Source organism: Colletotrichum karsti (assembly GCF_011947395.1).
Source record: "Colletotrichum karsti strain CkLH20 chromosome Unknown Scaffold58, whole genome shotgun sequence".
Taxonomy (NCBI): domain Eukaryota; kingdom Fungi; phylum Ascomycota; class Sordariomycetes; order Glomerellales; family Glomerellaceae; genus Colletotrichum; species Colletotrichum karsti.
Window position 1 is genome coordinate 117,380 of NW_024065958.1, and position 15,419 is coordinate 132,798.

Below are 15,419 nucleotides of genomic sequence, written 5' to 3' on the forward strand. Positions count from 1 at the left end.
GACAACTATTATATTCTCCCCCGCTGTTTCCTGCGGAGGGCTTGCATATAGAAAAAGGATTCGGTACGCCCGATCCGAGCATCAGTTAGATGATGAATACTACAGAAAGTATACTGAGCATGACTTGGGCCTTTGAAGTGAGATTTCAGAACGTGAAGCAGACCGACGCTAACGCCCATCATTCAGGTAAGCTCACTTGAGCACTCTTCATGACCCATGCATCACTCTTACGCTCTGAGGCAAGTCTTCATATCTGTCCACGCCCTACTCATTGGGTACGAGGAACTGAGTTCAGTACTTCACTTCGACTGCCCTTGTCCATCGAAGTCAGGACGACGATCGCCTGCATGGAGGTCGCCTTTGGAAAAGGACACGTCCATGCATTCGACTCGAAGAAGAGAAACAAACAACGATTTCCGTTGAAGAACGCCCTCAAACATACTCAATCTCTCATTCAATGGCAGACATCCGCCGCATAGTAAGCAGCCTGAACATCCTGTTGGGTCCGTGGTTAGACGACGGTAGACGAAGCGGATTCAACTATCCGTTGTAGTGAGCGAGAGATGGCACGATATCGACCAAGCTGGTGTCGCCGGTACTATTGGCGAACGAAGCTCGTCCATTGGGCTTCTCCTCGTGCCATAGCCATCAGCAGGGGACGATCAGCCACTTATCGAGGCAGGATATTCGGGGAACAACGAGGCATCTCGTGCATAAGCAGCAATGTCTTCGCCAGTACGTCGCCATTCGCTCATCACTATTCAGAATCGTCGTCTCTTAGCCCACAAAGGATGCCCAATCGAGGTAGACCGACCACGGCAAATCTCGTCAACCCTAAGACGCGGCTTATCAACTTTGTCGGTTCCAACCCTTCAATGCCAACTCGGGCTTCTTTTCAACTTTCAATCAGAGCCGATAAAACGAGGCCGGACTGGATGGCTTAATAGGAAACGACTACATGAGTGCCTGGCAGACGAAAACATCACAAGACTGTCATTGAAATCGAAGCCAAGGCAAGCGAGCAATGTATCCGGATACCTCCAAGTCCAGCGAGTCAACACGTCAAACAGTATAGCATCGAGGGTCCTCCAGCGAGTTAAAGCTCACGCTACTTTGGTTTGCTGGCATTCCGTAAAATGACTTACTCCCGTGATGTGAAAGGACAATGGGCAGCGAGGCGACAGACCCAAATCAAAACAGACACAATCCATCGACTTCATGTCGAATTATCTGCGTCCAGAGGAAGTAGACAAGCGTGTAAGGATGAATAAACCAGATGCCTCCTCGAAACACTGGTTAATGACCGACACCCCGGACTCACGGCGACGTTGAATATGGTCCCGGCGTTTCGTCTACTTCAAAGCGGTCCAGGCTCGAGCGAGACGAGGCCTCCGGATCAGGTCGAGGACGAAGGAGCCGGTCAACGTCCGAGGCCTGGCGGAGAGCTTGGACGGACCTTCCGTGCTGGCCTCCGCCCTCTGCCGGCGGGACACGTGCGGACACAGCCGCCGCCACCGCTCCGCGCGCATACCCGCTTCCTCGATGTAAACACACGGTCATGCCTATGATGTGCATTGAAAGGGCGCTGACAGATCTTTTTCCGAGGGCCACGTCGTCCCCACGAGTCATTGTCAGAAGGCCATCATCGTCGTTTCGCTTATCTCGCTGCTCTGCAGGATCCGAAGCGGCGACAACCCGTCACGACGTAGGCAGACGGTCGCATTCTTTCGGCTAAGACTTGGCGGAAAGTCATCACCAGAATGCGGAAGTCGATATGGGCCCTTTTCGGCACCGACAAGAGGTTAACTGGAAAGTTATTTTTACAATCGGACACTTGCCAGAACGTGTGGAGCAACGTGGTTTGCGCTTGCGGTTGGTGGTGCAGTCGGTGGCGTTCTCACTGGCGAGGAGCGCGCGCCGCGGCCAATGAGAGCAAGCTGAGTAGGAGTTGGGATGAGTTCGGATTCGAGGACAGGGCACAGCCATGAGACTGTGGCGTATGGGAAAGCGAACGAGAGCTCGGGTACTTTAGCTTAAGAGTAAGCTAATCGCGGGACGTTGAGCCAAACAGTCCTCAGCCTCCAGCTATTCGGGAACCGATAGAATGGTTTGGTCAACAAAGCAGCCCGATAAAAAGAAACAAGCTGGAGGCGCAGTTGTTTGCGGACTTCCACGCCGCTGAAGAGCGGCTTGTGACACTTGCAACGTGTGCCTGTACAGATTTGGCAGGCGCCTAGTTGTGTTCGGATCCTTTTCAGTCTCTGCAGCAGCGTTATGTGCTACGCCGCTTCGTGCCGTCTCCTTGCTTATGGTGTGGTGGTGTGAGAGCTAGATCGGATATGTTTTCAATGGAAAGCGGTTGGAATTTGGTTTGAGCAAGCCGGACAACGCGAATGCATTCGTCTGACTGACACGACGGAAGAATCAGATGCTGTTGAGGGCTGACCCAGCAAGCCGTGGCTACCGTCATCATTCTCGAGCCGAGAATGGGTGAGAGCGATTGGGTTGTCGTCTGGGTAGGCACGACTGTGTTGTCGGATATTCTGCGAAAATTGGGATGAAGTCAAGCTAGCGAGGGGCTGTTGCTTGTTTGAAGGTTTTCCAAGGACAGCGACGGCGAATATTGGAGATGGTGTGGAGGAGGGTTCAGGGGACATGACGTTGCTCCGTGGGATGGTGCCGATCTTTTGCTTCGAAAAGGAGGTGCCGACGTGACGGTATATTGATCTTGATGATATGATTCCAATTCCCCATGAGATCTTGACACGTCGGGGTTATCCCAGCCGTCTTGCTCCCGTGGTTTGGAGATGCCAGGGTTCAATTAGGACGTCATTGAGGGGTATATGTGCCAACGCAATGGTGATAATAGCCGTGTAACCGACAATGGTATTCGCCAGCAACATCGCTGACGTTGCGCTTGACTTGACAGGAGAACAAACCTTCGGGAGTCAGGGCCATGAGAAACCGTCTGGCTTGCTATCTGCATATGGGCGACGTTGTGAAGTCTGAATTGGGCTGATACCGACGGAATGCAGCCACGAGGTCTAAAGGACCGGCTTTCGGCTGTAGGAAAGGATGACAGATGGTGGTCCTCGAGATTGCCGTGCCAAAGATGGAAATTGGGGAGATGTATCGAATAAGCCGTCGGGAAGTAAAGTAAGGTTACACCAATGATGTTTACCACGGAGAAAGACGCGGCGGTCAAGGAGAGACAGAACGGCAAGACGGGTCCGAAAGTTGGTTGTCTTCAAGAACTGTGCGTCGACACTAAGATGGGTCCCCTACCCGAGGTGGCCTGCCGGTGCGGCCGCCGATCGCCACAAGACCGGACGGGTTTCCTATGTCGCTTGGTTTTCCGAGGTTCCCTATTGTCGCTCTTGGATGGACGCACTTTCTGTGCTTGGTCAAGCGGGTCAAACTCCTGCCGATCTGACCAGCAAGAAGCGCGCACTTGACGCAATACCGCTACCTCTGTACGAATAGCCCGATCGATGGGATCGCACAAGAGATCGAATAGTATCCACGCCGAGGATAAAAAAAGGCACAGGCTGAAGATCAGCAGCCCTTCTTGGGATACGAAGCAGTCCACAGGCGCCCGCGAGGAAGAACCCACAGTGAGGCAAATCCGCTTCCTAGTGCGAATGAGTGCTGCAGCTGGAGTACGGCAGGGAGAGACGAGGGCAACAAAATAAACACCCAGACTGGTTGTTTGTGTAGTCGATGCCGAATTCAGCTGCTCTGGCCAAGGAAGCCCGATTCGTGAGGTACGGAGCAGAAATTGAACGCAACAAGCTAGGCTCAGACCCTGTGGACTGCAATTGATCGTCATTCCTGGCAAGTCATCAGCTCCATTACTGTTTACCGCCGTCGAGAGCTCTGAAGTCTGACGGGCCAAGTACGAAGAGAGGAAAGAAACCCAAGACAGTAAAATACAGTTGATGGGCCGACTAATTGTGGGCGTTTCTCGAGCAGTCTCCAGAATTGCGTAGACAGAGCGCGAACGCGCTCTGGCCCTCTTTTCTTGCCCTCTGTTCGGGAACGAATGATGTTGCTTGCTTGGCAGCTGGACCTGGCATCCGGCGTGGTTTGCCAGGAAGAGGCCTGTAAGTGTCTGCAAACTGGCCAAGGGAAATTGGCCAGTCCGGAGCAGTTGCCAATCACTCTGGATACGAGCGGAGCGGACAGACCTTTTGGTGTGCCCGGCGCGGCGTAGCGAAGCGAATCGCGAATCCCAATGATGAATTGATTTCTTCTGGGACTCCGCAGGAGCGAGCAAGGCCGTGCAGCCGGTAACTGTTGGAGCTTGAAGCGGAAGTCTGGCCCAGCCAGATGATTTCGGGGCTCGATACCAGGGTGTTTTTCATCTGGACTTTCTTGGGAAGAAGTGAAACTCGACTGCCATGCGTTGGCAGCATCGCTTGCGTATTTGCCTGGCGTGTCGCGTTTGAGACGTCGTGTTGTGCATTTTCGAGCTCATTGTTCGTCTTGGGACATGTGTGAAGGGCCGGAATGCACCGCAAGTTGCGATTGTCGTGGACTCGGATTGACTCGATCGAGTACGTGTTTGAAATTCATTTCGGAGGCGGCCTGGCGCAAAAGCAGACTGAACGGCATTCGGTTTGATGAATGGAGGATTGAACATTCCCAGGACTTTGATGAGGACGACTCGTGCTGCCGTTTATTCAAGGGACCTGGTTCAGGTGCATTTCTCTTGCCGCGTCTAAGCCTTTTAGGCTTTATGGTGGCCGGGGTCCGTCGGGACTTTGGACGTTGGGATCCTGGCGAGCCCCAAGAAGGCAGCAGTGCAGCAATTCGCAATTTCGATGGGCATGTGCCGCACTTTTTTGCGAAATAACTGAGACATTGTGATATTGGCGGATGTCGTGATGAGCGAGAGACAAGGCATCCAAGGAGGAGCACCTTCTCTAAAGCTCAGATTTGGTCGGAGAGCGAGGAAGGCTGTCAAGGGAAGCCGTCAAAGTCTTCTTTGTGTCGTTACCTGGGTCCATTTGGAACACGATCGAGGTCTCCCAACGGTCGAAGTCGGAAGCCAGCAAAAAGGTACATGATATCGAGAAATGCAGCAGCCTTAGTCAGGTACCTCGAGGTATTTGCTGTAACGTGCCATGCAGTCGGCGCCTGAGCTGTAGATCAGGCAAGTCCAACCAAGTTCTCTGACAGGCACCTCGGCAACAAGACTGCGGAGAGTACACGGGGTACATGGCGTAGGGTAGGTAGGCAGTTTGCAGTTGATGGCGGAGGTACTCGGGCGACCTGATGTGACCTCATGTCGTAGAAGCGGCCTCCAGCACCCTGCCGCCGAAGCCATCGTCCCAAGGCGAATGGATGGATGCTCGATGCTGCTGAGCCACCCACCACTTTCACGGCTGACAGTGGGATCATGGATGAGGGACTGGTCACTGGTGTGCTGCCGGGTCCAGACTGGGCTTCCTGCCAAAAGTAAGACTGGGCTGTGGACGGCAAGGTGAGTTGCGATCATTCAGTAAAGCAGTCGAGCCGATGCAGCTTTGCCTCTGCCTCTGGGTTTGCCTCTGCATTTGCATTTCCACCTGCACTCAGACAAGCTAGAGCAGCCGGGACTCGGGAGGCGGGCGGACACGAGACAGAGAGAATGAACAGGTATCCGTAATAAGGTATGCTGCATTCGCGGAGGTGAGGTGTGCAAATACTGGTGCTGGTGCTGGTGCAAGTACTGGTGCAAGTGCAAAATGAAATGTTGGTGCAGCAGAGCAGCGATGGAAGGCCCCACCCTTTCCCATCTCACTTGCTCAAAACATACATATTCCCGGCTTCCTGTCCAGCTCCTTCGGAGCCTGTCTCCCCTTCGCTCTCCCTCCCTTTCGCTGCCTTCCTCCAATATCCTCTCTTTCCCCATATCCCTCCCGCCATCAACCCCTGCCATCTCTTTCTCAATTGGCAGTAGCAGCAAGTAGTCGATACGCTTCCAAGAAATCCGCGACTTACTACCGATTCCTCCTCCCTTCCCCTCACTTTTCCCGCCTTTTTCTCGCATTTACCTCCCTCCAGTTCTTACTTTTTGTCTAATCTTTGTTTCCTTTTCCCCGTCTTGTTCGTCCTCCAATCGACCCCCTTTCGTCATCCGGGATCGACAAACCACTCTACGGCTGGGCGCTTGTTGCTTCGCAATTCGAAATCGGCCCTGCCAACCGCCCAATCCCACGCCGACCCGCGAATAGTTAGGAGACGGACTTTGCACTTGGTCGCTTCCGCGGACACTACCTGAACTCGACCTGACTCAGCCACCCGCGCCAATTACCGCCCGTTCGTCTTGTCTGAGCATATCGCTCCTCAAACGCGAACATATCCCTTTTTTCTCACACGAACACCCGCAACTGACAACCTACCGCACCGTGCCACTTACGACTCGGCCTTGTCGCTGTCGCTGTCGCTTGTTCCACCTGTGGCCTTCTCTCGGCGACCTGCCCCCGTCTGTCGTTGATCGCTTGCGCTTCCAGCAATCGGCGACGCGCTGTTCTCACCTTCTTGTGCATTGAAACACGCAGTGCTCCGCTCTACGAGCTGTTGCAGCAATGTATTGGGCGTAAGTTGTCCGACTCTGTGTTTCCCCAGTCATGCCGAGTACACCACGGCGCCTTTGCAGGTGCAGATCCGGATCAGCAGGGCCGCCTGACAATCCATGCGTCGCTGACCGAGAATCTTCATCCCATCCTTCTCGCCTGTCAACCCTTCATCATCTCTTCTTGCGCACTTGACGATGCAATGACATTTGCACGTTTATCGTTGCTGACATGGCGTTTCCCTACAGCCGGATTCCTGGTCTCTTCGTGAGACAGGAGACCTCGATCACAAATGCCACAACTCCTGCCACAACTGCGCCCGCAGCCACCACCCCGCAAACGACCGCTGCGGCTACAACTCAACCCGCAGAAACGACTCAGGTTCCTCCCACTACCCTAATCACCACGACGCAAGCACCGCCTGCGACGCCGACCACCGCCCAACAGCAGCCGACGACCACTACGCAACAGGCTGCTCCGACGACGACCACGACGCAGCAAACCCAAGCTCCGTCCTCGCAAACCCCGGAAACCACAGAGCGATCTGTCGTGGCTACCACTGTTGTCGTGACTCCGACTGTGCCTGGAGGTCCGACGAGTACTATCATCATCACACAAACTCAGGCCGTTGACCCGTCCCGGACCGCCGGCAGTTCATCCGCCTCCGCCTCCGCAACCTCGACGAACGGCGCCTCCGGATCCGGCAGCGACTCAAACGGCGGCCTCACCGATGGAGGCAAGATTGCGGTGGCCGTAGTCGTTCCGATTGCGGCTGTTGCCCTCCTAATCCTGGCGGGTATCTACTTCTGGAGGAAGAGGAAGCAGCGCAAGCATGCCGAGGAGGAGCGTCGCAAGGAAGTCGAGGACTACGCCTACAACCCCAACGCTGACCCGACCATTCCCTCTTTGAACGATGGTGGCTCTTACGAAATGAAGGAGGACGGCTCTTCTGGATACCGTGGATGGGGTACCACTACCCTGGCCGGATCGACCGGGCGCAAGGCGTCCACGACAATGTCTGGAGGCAACACAGGTGCGGCTCACTCGGACGGAACATCACCAACCCACGGAACTGACACTCGCTCAGGAGAGCCTCTGATCAACGATGGCTCATACTCCCCCGACGGCGAGATCCTTGGCGCCATGGGCCCTTCGGCCGCTATGAACCGTGGAGTCGGCGTTCACCGTGGACCTTCCAACGCATCGTCTTCCTACAGTGCTGGTAATCACTCCGACACGTCTGATGGAGGCATCGGCATGGCCTACACCGGCGGCAACGCCTATTACGATCAATACGGTAACAACCCATACTCAGATACCCCGTACGGCGATCAACGACCCACCGAGCTTCCCGGCCAACCCGTAATCCGTGACAACCCGGCTCGTCGTAACACTCGGATCGAGAACCCCTCCCACTACCCACAACAGCAAAACGCAGGCATTTCGCAGAACTTTTAGATGAAGTCTAGCGAGCTGCGCTAAAGCTTTTGTTGACTCGTAGTCTGCTGGGGTTCTGTTCTGAAGATACCCACCCTCCCCATCAGACGAACGATCTTGAAATCGGGTTTCGAAAAATGGCGTTCTGGACTCACGGAATCATGGCATACGGCGATAACAATGCCGAGAAAACTTCCACATTATTAATACCATCCATCTCCGCTGCCTTCGTCTGCTTGTCCAAGGAGTACGCAGCCAAAGCGGCACGGAGATCCTAATCACTCGTTCGACGCACATGATTTATTTCGTCATATACATACACCATCTCTGGACTACCACGACCAAAGCTTTCAACGGCGTTGCCATGTCGCTGCAGTTTAATTCAGTGTACATAAAGAACGAAGGCGTACGGACGCCGTGACCTGCTGACGTCCTGGGACAAGAGTAAACAGGATTGTCTTGATTGCAGGAAGTGTTGCGGGGAAAAGTTTGTGAAAAGGGTTTGCATGGATGTAGGACTACTCGAGGTTTATCACTCGAGCCAAAGTTTTCTAGATACGTATGAAATGATATTCCTTTGTCGATCCGAACATGATGCTGTCTACAAGTGACGTGTAACGTCTATCGCCATCATAAACTGTCAATCACAACTTCGACTCGTCCTCTGCTCCGCCCATGCCCTCGCTCAACCCAACATGATCCCACCAGAACCGGAACTGCCGCATCTCAGCCTCCGTCAACGTCCTCACCCGCGCAACGGTGCCGGGCTGGCGCCGTCCCTGACGACCCATGAGCTCATCATTCCCTTCCCCAAAAACAACAATCTTTCCCCTCGTCTCACCCTCCTCGTCCGTGGGTACGTAATCTTCCGCGCCCCCAGCCACATCGCCAAACGGCGAAACGAACCGCGGCCAGGTAATCCCGCTCGAGTTGGCCAACCCGTTCGGCCCTTCTTCCTCGTCGCCGCTCGTCACAAATGACGACCAGAACCCGTGCATGGCTTCAGACACGGCCCACAACCCAGGCGTCCCGCCCGGCGAGAGCACGTCGGCGTCCCTCGTCGCGGCGGGCACATGGTCCCCGTGGTTCGCGGCCCCAAGGTCCGCGTGCGCGGCGTACTCGTACACCCACACCGGCGCGCCCCTCCGGGATGCAAAGTGTGCCGAGTGCAGCAGCGGCGCGATGTAGCCGTAGTGCCCGTACGCGTGCGCCAGCCTGCGGAACTCGGAGCCATGGTGGCGGGTCGGCGGGGCCGGGTAGGTCGACGCGGGCGGGTAGAGGCTGTCGAGGGTCTCGAGATCCTGGGGCGTGCAGGCGGGGATGAGAGCCGCGAAGAAGTTCCTGAATGCCGCGGGTGAGGAGGCGGAGGCCGGGACGAAGGTCGTGCCTTCAGAGGTGTTGAAGCCTGTGATCAGGGGTGGCGGGGTGGGCAGGTCGGAGGACGTCCAGGTGCGGATCGGCATCGTGGGTATGATTGTCTTGGAGCCTGCGCCGCCGTCGATGGAGGGCTGGAAGGGCCACTGGACCGAGGGGGCACATTCTGTCCAGACCGAGAGCGAGGCCTGAAGGAGCTGCGGGAGGGGAAGAGAGCGGAGGGCGGGAAGGATTTGGTCCTCCGGGAGATGGGAAAGTGAGGCCGAGGCGAGAAACTGAGTGAGCTGAGTCTCGTGACGAGGGTGCGTTGCTGCGAGTACGGAACGGGCCGTGGGAGCGCCTGATTCGAGGACTGCGCGGCGGAAGAGCTTTCGTGAGGGGGGAGAAAGGACGTGGTGGCCGACCTGGGGCGGGTGTGTGAGTATCCCGAGAAGCATTGATAATGAGAGAAACATACCGAATGCGCGCCGGCGCTGAATCCCATGACCGTAACATCATCTTCATCACCGCCGAACCGGGCAATGTTCCGATGCACCCACTCCAAAAGCGTCCTCTGATCCAACAGGCCCAAGTTCGCGATCCCCTCCTTCGCCGCCGCACCGCAGGGCAGGAACCCCAACGGTCCAAGGCGGTAGTTGAAACCCACAGCCACGACGTCCTTCTTCGAAAACGACACAAATGCGGCTAAATTGCGGTCCGCCCCGCGCCCAAAGTTGAACGCTCCGCCGTGGACGTATACCAACACGGGCACCTTCTTCGGGACGCCATCCGAACCCCGAGAGATCGGACGAAAGACGTTGGCGCTGAGGCAGTCCTCGCCGGCCGGGAAGGAAGGGTCCGCCGTTGGACAGACGGGGCCGTACTCCGACGCGTCAACGGTTTCCGAGGAAGCCGGCGGGAGCTGGGACTGTCGGAGGCGCTGCGCTGTTGCGTAGGGAATGCCGAGAAATGCTTCCACCTCGCGTGGGAGATCGTCGTCGGTTATGGTCTTACCCACATATATCCCCTGGTCCAAAGAGACCGTGGGCCGCTGGGCCTGGCCGCCTCCGGTGTTCATCCTTGATACCTCGAGTAATCGCTGAGGGTGCGGGGCCCCGGACCTCCGGACTTGAATGAGACGAAGAGGTCGTTAATCAATCTATACCTACGCAATGTGAATCTGTAGTTACCTTGTTGATTGTCAAAGATATAAATTCGGTTCTAAGCCGCGAGCTGTTGTTGTAAAAATTAGAAGTGAAAGACTCACAAACCAGGCCAAATGTCGGCGGATGTCGTTGGCGTGCTCCGCAAGCGCCCGGGCGCTAGTCCGGCGGAGCGGCACTCACCGTTTTCTCCACGCCCGGCCCGGGACGCGGCAATGTTCAAGTGAACTGTGCGGCTCTCTGAAACCGGGTCCAGAGATTGGCCTGTAAATTCTTCATGCGTCTACCATGCGTGAGTCTGTCATGGCCAATCAGACTTTTTGTCTGTTCATTTCCAGACGAGGCATCTGTGACTGTCTGTATTACCGCCCCTACCACACTGCTTCTGTTCATATTCTTCTTACCCGTAATCACCATTGAATCATTCAAGAAGGCGTAGCCGTAGAGAGTTGTAGTCACAGAACATCGCGAGAGCTGCACTTGGGCCAATTATGGATAATGAGATCTTTTCTAACTGAAGGCCGCCTGACCTCAAACTGCACCACGTCCTGAGGGGACGAACCAACGCAAGCTATAAAACTAAAACCATGACTCCAATGCTGGGCACGCATGCTGATCAGCTCTCCGGCCAAAATAAAACATGCTAACTTCAAACTCCAAGTGATCCAAAACAAAAGCAAGCTCAATGCATGAGCCAAAGAATCCACATGAAGGCTGGCAAATGCCAATTACGCAGGATGACTTCTCCTGACGCAACTAATTGGCTCTTTGGACTACCGCATCAGCAGCAGCAAGCTCCTTGCGTCGTTGTCGTTGTTTCTCGGCCCATTCTCGACTCGCTTGTCTAGAACGTTCGGCAGCCTGCTCGCGAGCAAGCTTGGCGTTGATTTCGCGTTCACGGCGTTCTCTCTCCTTGTCTTCCACGTAGCAATTGTCGCGCTGGAAAACCGCTCTGCCCTTAAGCTTCTGCTGTTCCAGTTCCTCGGCGGAGAGCGTGCTACGCTTGCCACTCATGCTGCTCGTGGATGTCGAGGTCGCGCGGCTGGCCTCCGAGGCAGTCGTAGCCTGGGATATGCCTCTGCCTCGAGACTGCGGAGATCTAATTGATCCAGACCTCGTGAGTGGCGTCCGGGGAGTGCCCAAGATCGAGGAGCGCTTGGGAGGACTCTGTTCAACTTCCACCGGCTCGGAACCCTTGCCCTGACGAGCACGGCTAGTGGCGGTCTCTCGAGGGTAAGAGGCAGAGTTGAGGTTTGCTTTGATAGGGCGCGCCTTGAACTCACGACGTTGTCGTTGTCTCTCTTCTTCCGCCTTCAGCTTAGCCTGTTGCTCCTCCCTCTTGCGCTGGGAGATTCGCTCTCCGGGAAGCTCAAAGTTGGGACGGGTCGGTGCTTTGGTCGATCTAGTTCTTTGAGGCACTGCGGCAGCCGTGGCTGTCTCTTGAGCCGCCCGACGGGCTTCGCGTTGCTCCTTGAGACGTCTAGCGACAGCCTCTCCCGGGAGTTCAAAGGAGGGCTTCGTGGGCGCCTTGGTGGATTTTGCGGGAGATTTGGGTGGCAGTAAGCTGGTCGGACGGGACACAGAAGCCCGCTTGGTGACCGCCTTGACCGGGGACTCCGGAGTTGCTTTCGCGGTGACGACTGCGATCGACTGTCTCTGCGCTGCGCGCGCCTGCGAAACGGCGGGCTTGAAGCCGGCCTTGGTGGGTTGCTCGCGCTTCACGAAAGGGCCTGTACGTCCGATGTCGGTCTTTTTCGCAGATGAAGATTCGACAGTCAACATCTGGTGTCGACGGGATTTGCTTGGTGGTGTGATGGCGGCATCTACTAGTTCTAGCTGCTCTTCGAGTCTATCAATGGCTTCCAGAGAATCCTCGATGCGTGACTGCGAACTGGCTGAGGTTGATCGCGATGGCGTGGAAGGAGCCAGGTCGCTGCTTTCATCTGTCGAGACGGAAATGACCCGTGTCTTCGGGTGGTCGATGACCTCGACCGACGACTCCTTCACATGCTCATGACCGCCGGTTGACTTTTGTTGAGTCTGCTCAACAACGGCAACGGTGACATTTGATTGTCCGTCCTTGTTGAATGCAGCTTGGTTCCCAGCCATATTGGGAGAGACAAGTCGAACAATGGGTTCGGCGACGGCCATATTCTCTTCTTGGGCTAGGATTGGCGATGCGTCTTGTGGCACGAGTTCTTCATCACCTAGAGGCGTAGCTAGGAATCGATAGGCATTAGCCGCTTTGCCCTGACTGCAGACAGAAGCCGGGGAGTATTGGCGCTGCGACAAAAGATTGCAGCCATAGCGTTGCGAAGAGTCGCCCTGGTGTTGGGACGATCTGATACGCGTCGCTGAGGCATCTACTGAAAGTACATAGTCATACTGACCTGCCTTGTGTCGCGCGATGGACAATTGAACACAGTGGTTGTTTCCCGGTGAATGGTGTTCTGATCTGGTTAGTGAGAAGACCCGGGAGGAATCAGATGAGCGAACCTTCGGAGGGGAAGCTGGCTTCAAATGGTGCCTGGCGAGTGGCAGCAGCCGTTGATGCGTGTGTTTCAGCCAACGAGGGATCACCCTCGCCGTCGTCGGTCACTCGAGGGCTTTTGGCAAGGAATGGTCCTTGCGCATGAGTGGTCTCAACCGCGCTGTTGTCACACTCTTCAGCTTCTTCCCGGACAACCTCGAACGGCGGGAAGATCTCAGTGTGAATCGTCGATCGAGTCAAGCAACGTTCCCGCAATGATGTGTCGCCGCGGTTCTTCTCAGGACTGTAGATATGAAGCTCTTTGAGTTTGTCGGTTAGCGAGTCGATGAAGTCTGAGGGACTTCGATCGGTGTTAGTGTCAGGTCTGTCGAGTAGAGCAAAGGGATTGGAGCTAAGAGTGACGTTTGCGTTAATTAAAGCGTGTTGGTTGGAAGCAGAGGCCGTGTGGTCTTCGACGACGTCGAAGTCGTGGGCGTGGGCCCTAGATCGAGCACAGCGAACCATGGTGCTAGAACAATCTCCGGATTCGACCTGGATCTGGCAGGGAAGAGCCAACCCCAGACGATTGGCGGGCAAGGGAATGGCAACTTTGGGAACCAGTGGGTGATCTGGAATTTGGTGCCAATTTCGCTTCGGAATAACCGGGGTGCGTGTAATATAGCTGGGGTTCCAATATTGACTGGAACACGATCGAGTATTGATTCGTATGGGCTGGATGATGAATCGAGAGAAAATGAGATGAGAAGTGTCCAAAAAGGGCTCGTCGAGGATGATGGGCAAAAATGCTCTGTCTGTTGTTGTTATGGGTGGAAGCGAGGTGAAGAATGGGGGCGTCGAGAGGTACGACAAACAAACACGAGAACGAGTCATCAGTTTGTGGTTAACGGCCAAGGAAAGAAGCATGACGGAAATTGTATTCAATTTGCACCTTTCCCTCGCGATCTACCTTCCTGTCGGTTTCCGTCAAACGAGCCAGCCCAACGCCGGCGTGCGGGCAAGGCGCCACGGCAAGCTCACTCGGCTTGCTAGGGGAAGGCGGCATGCCCAAGCCGCGAGGGTGAGGCAGCTCCCGTCTCGCCGTAGCAACGGCAACGGGAGAAGGTGTGACTGCCTTATCTAGGGCGCTGCATGATTCGTACGCAGTATCTGTAAGGGCTAAGAAACCAAGACGCGTCTAGCCCGTCGCGTCTTTCTTTTGGAACCCCGCACATGTTTGTTGTCTTTGGTGGAGCCTCCTTGCCCCAATCCAGCGTCGCCTCAGACATGCAGGAGCTGGACGCTAATGGACGCCAGCGCACACTGATTGGGACTCTCATATACTGCCATTGGGTTGCAATGGAAGTTCCCAAAGCTCCTCGGACGACAGGATGATACCCGCGACCAAATGTAAGGCATGTTCTAAGGTGATGTTTTGCTCCAACGGTAGGTGCCGACTTCTGGAAAAGAGCCATGTAGTCTCAAATCAAAGATGACGGAGCAGCCACAGTACCGGATGTCAGCATAAGACATGCTTGCTTTTGATGCAGCACATTGAAAACGTCTCAAGACCGCGTTGGCATCATCATATGGTGGATGAATTCTCGGCGTTCTCTGCCACGTTCTCGGCCTGTGCCTGCAGTGTCGGGGCATGTTCGGTCGGAATGCGAACCAGCGTCTGTGGGAGAGGCATGCTGGGTTCTTCGGTCTCCGACGGCTCGTTTGCTGGCGGTTTCGCGAGTTGGGCTGGGAATGGTAGTAAGCATGATGTACGTCGGTCACTGGTGCACTTCACGTACCAGATGCCATGTTGATGGCGCTCAGCACATTGTGCCAGTTTCCAATAACCATAGCAATCGCTATACGTGGTCAGTCTTGCCGCCGGAGTTCACAAAGTTCTGAGAATGGCTCACCTTCCGTGCCGTCTGACAATGTGGATAGCTTCTGCTCCAAGGCTTCCATCTGACCGGCCACTGCTGCGCTGAGGTCCCGCAACTCCTTCAGGTGCTCCAACTCTGCCTTCTTCTCTGCGATGCGCGCAACCAGCATAGGCGATGCACCTGTCGAGGAGGCGTTTTGCGACCCTGCACCGGGGAGTCGGGTCGATAGCGATCTGGTCGGGAACGACATCGTGATTCGGTCGGGTCGGCCGCTTTGGTCACTTGAAGAGTTCGTCGCGTAAACCGAAGAATTGTGCAGGGCGTGGCGGGGTTTATGTCGAATGCGACTTTCCCATCAAAAATTCGGTGAGATGCACATGTGAGAATTGCACGCAGCCCAGCGCAGCTCAAGGCCGTGGTAGGTCTCTAGTGGGGTGTGTGGTCCATGCTCGCGCGCCCCCAGCAACCCCTCACCCAGGATTCATTGTTTACACTAGTCCCAATCAGGCCGAGTGTAAATAAATGACACTCGGTAAATTTTCTCCCACTCAGACCCGGA

At 55.5% G+C, this 15,419-nt stretch overlaps 4 protein-coding genes across 4 annotated transcripts; 1 reads left to right on the forward strand and 3 right to left on the reverse strand.

Annotated features, from left to right (window-relative positions):
* Positions 1–6,791: 6,791 nt before the first annotated feature.
* On the forward strand, positions 6,792–8,018 carry CkaCkLH20_12371 (uncharacterized protein; the record flags this gene model as incomplete). The annotated part of the gene is made up of 1 exon (XM_038895084.1): positions 6,792–8,018. The coding sequence occupies one exon, from the start codon at positions 6,792–6,794 to the stop codon at positions 8,016–8,018; it is 1,227 nt and encodes a 408-aa protein (XP_038739598.1).
* A 623-nt stretch (positions 8,019–8,641) lies between these two features.
* Positions 8,642–10,428, reverse strand: CkaCkLH20_12372 (phenmedipham hydrolase; the record flags this gene model as incomplete). Its single annotated transcript, XM_038895085.1, has 2 exons — positions 8,642–9,775; positions 9,829–10,428. The coding sequence occupies 2 exons, from the start codon at positions 10,426–10,428 to the stop codon at positions 8,642–8,644; spliced, it is 1,734 nt and encodes a 577-aa protein (XP_038739599.1).
* An 841-nt stretch (positions 10,429–11,269) lies between these two features.
* On the reverse strand, positions 11,270–13,604 carry CkaCkLH20_12373 (uncharacterized protein; the record flags this gene model as incomplete). Its single annotated transcript, XM_038895086.1, has 2 exons — positions 11,270–12,963; positions 13,010–13,604. The coding sequence occupies 2 exons, from the start codon at positions 13,602–13,604 to the stop codon at positions 11,270–11,272; spliced, it is 2,289 nt and encodes a 762-aa protein (XP_038739600.1).
* Positions 13,605–14,565: 961 nt separating this feature from the next.
* On the reverse strand, positions 14,566–15,110 carry CkaCkLH20_12374 (DASH complex subunit Dad2; the record flags this gene model as incomplete). The annotated part of the gene is made up of 3 exons (XM_038895087.1): positions 14,566–14,726; positions 14,780–14,839; positions 14,894–15,110. 3 exons carry the CDS (start codon positions 15,108–15,110, stop codon positions 14,566–14,568), a joined length of 438 nt encoding a protein of 145 aa, XP_038739601.1.
* Positions 15,111–15,419: the final 309 nt, after the last annotated feature.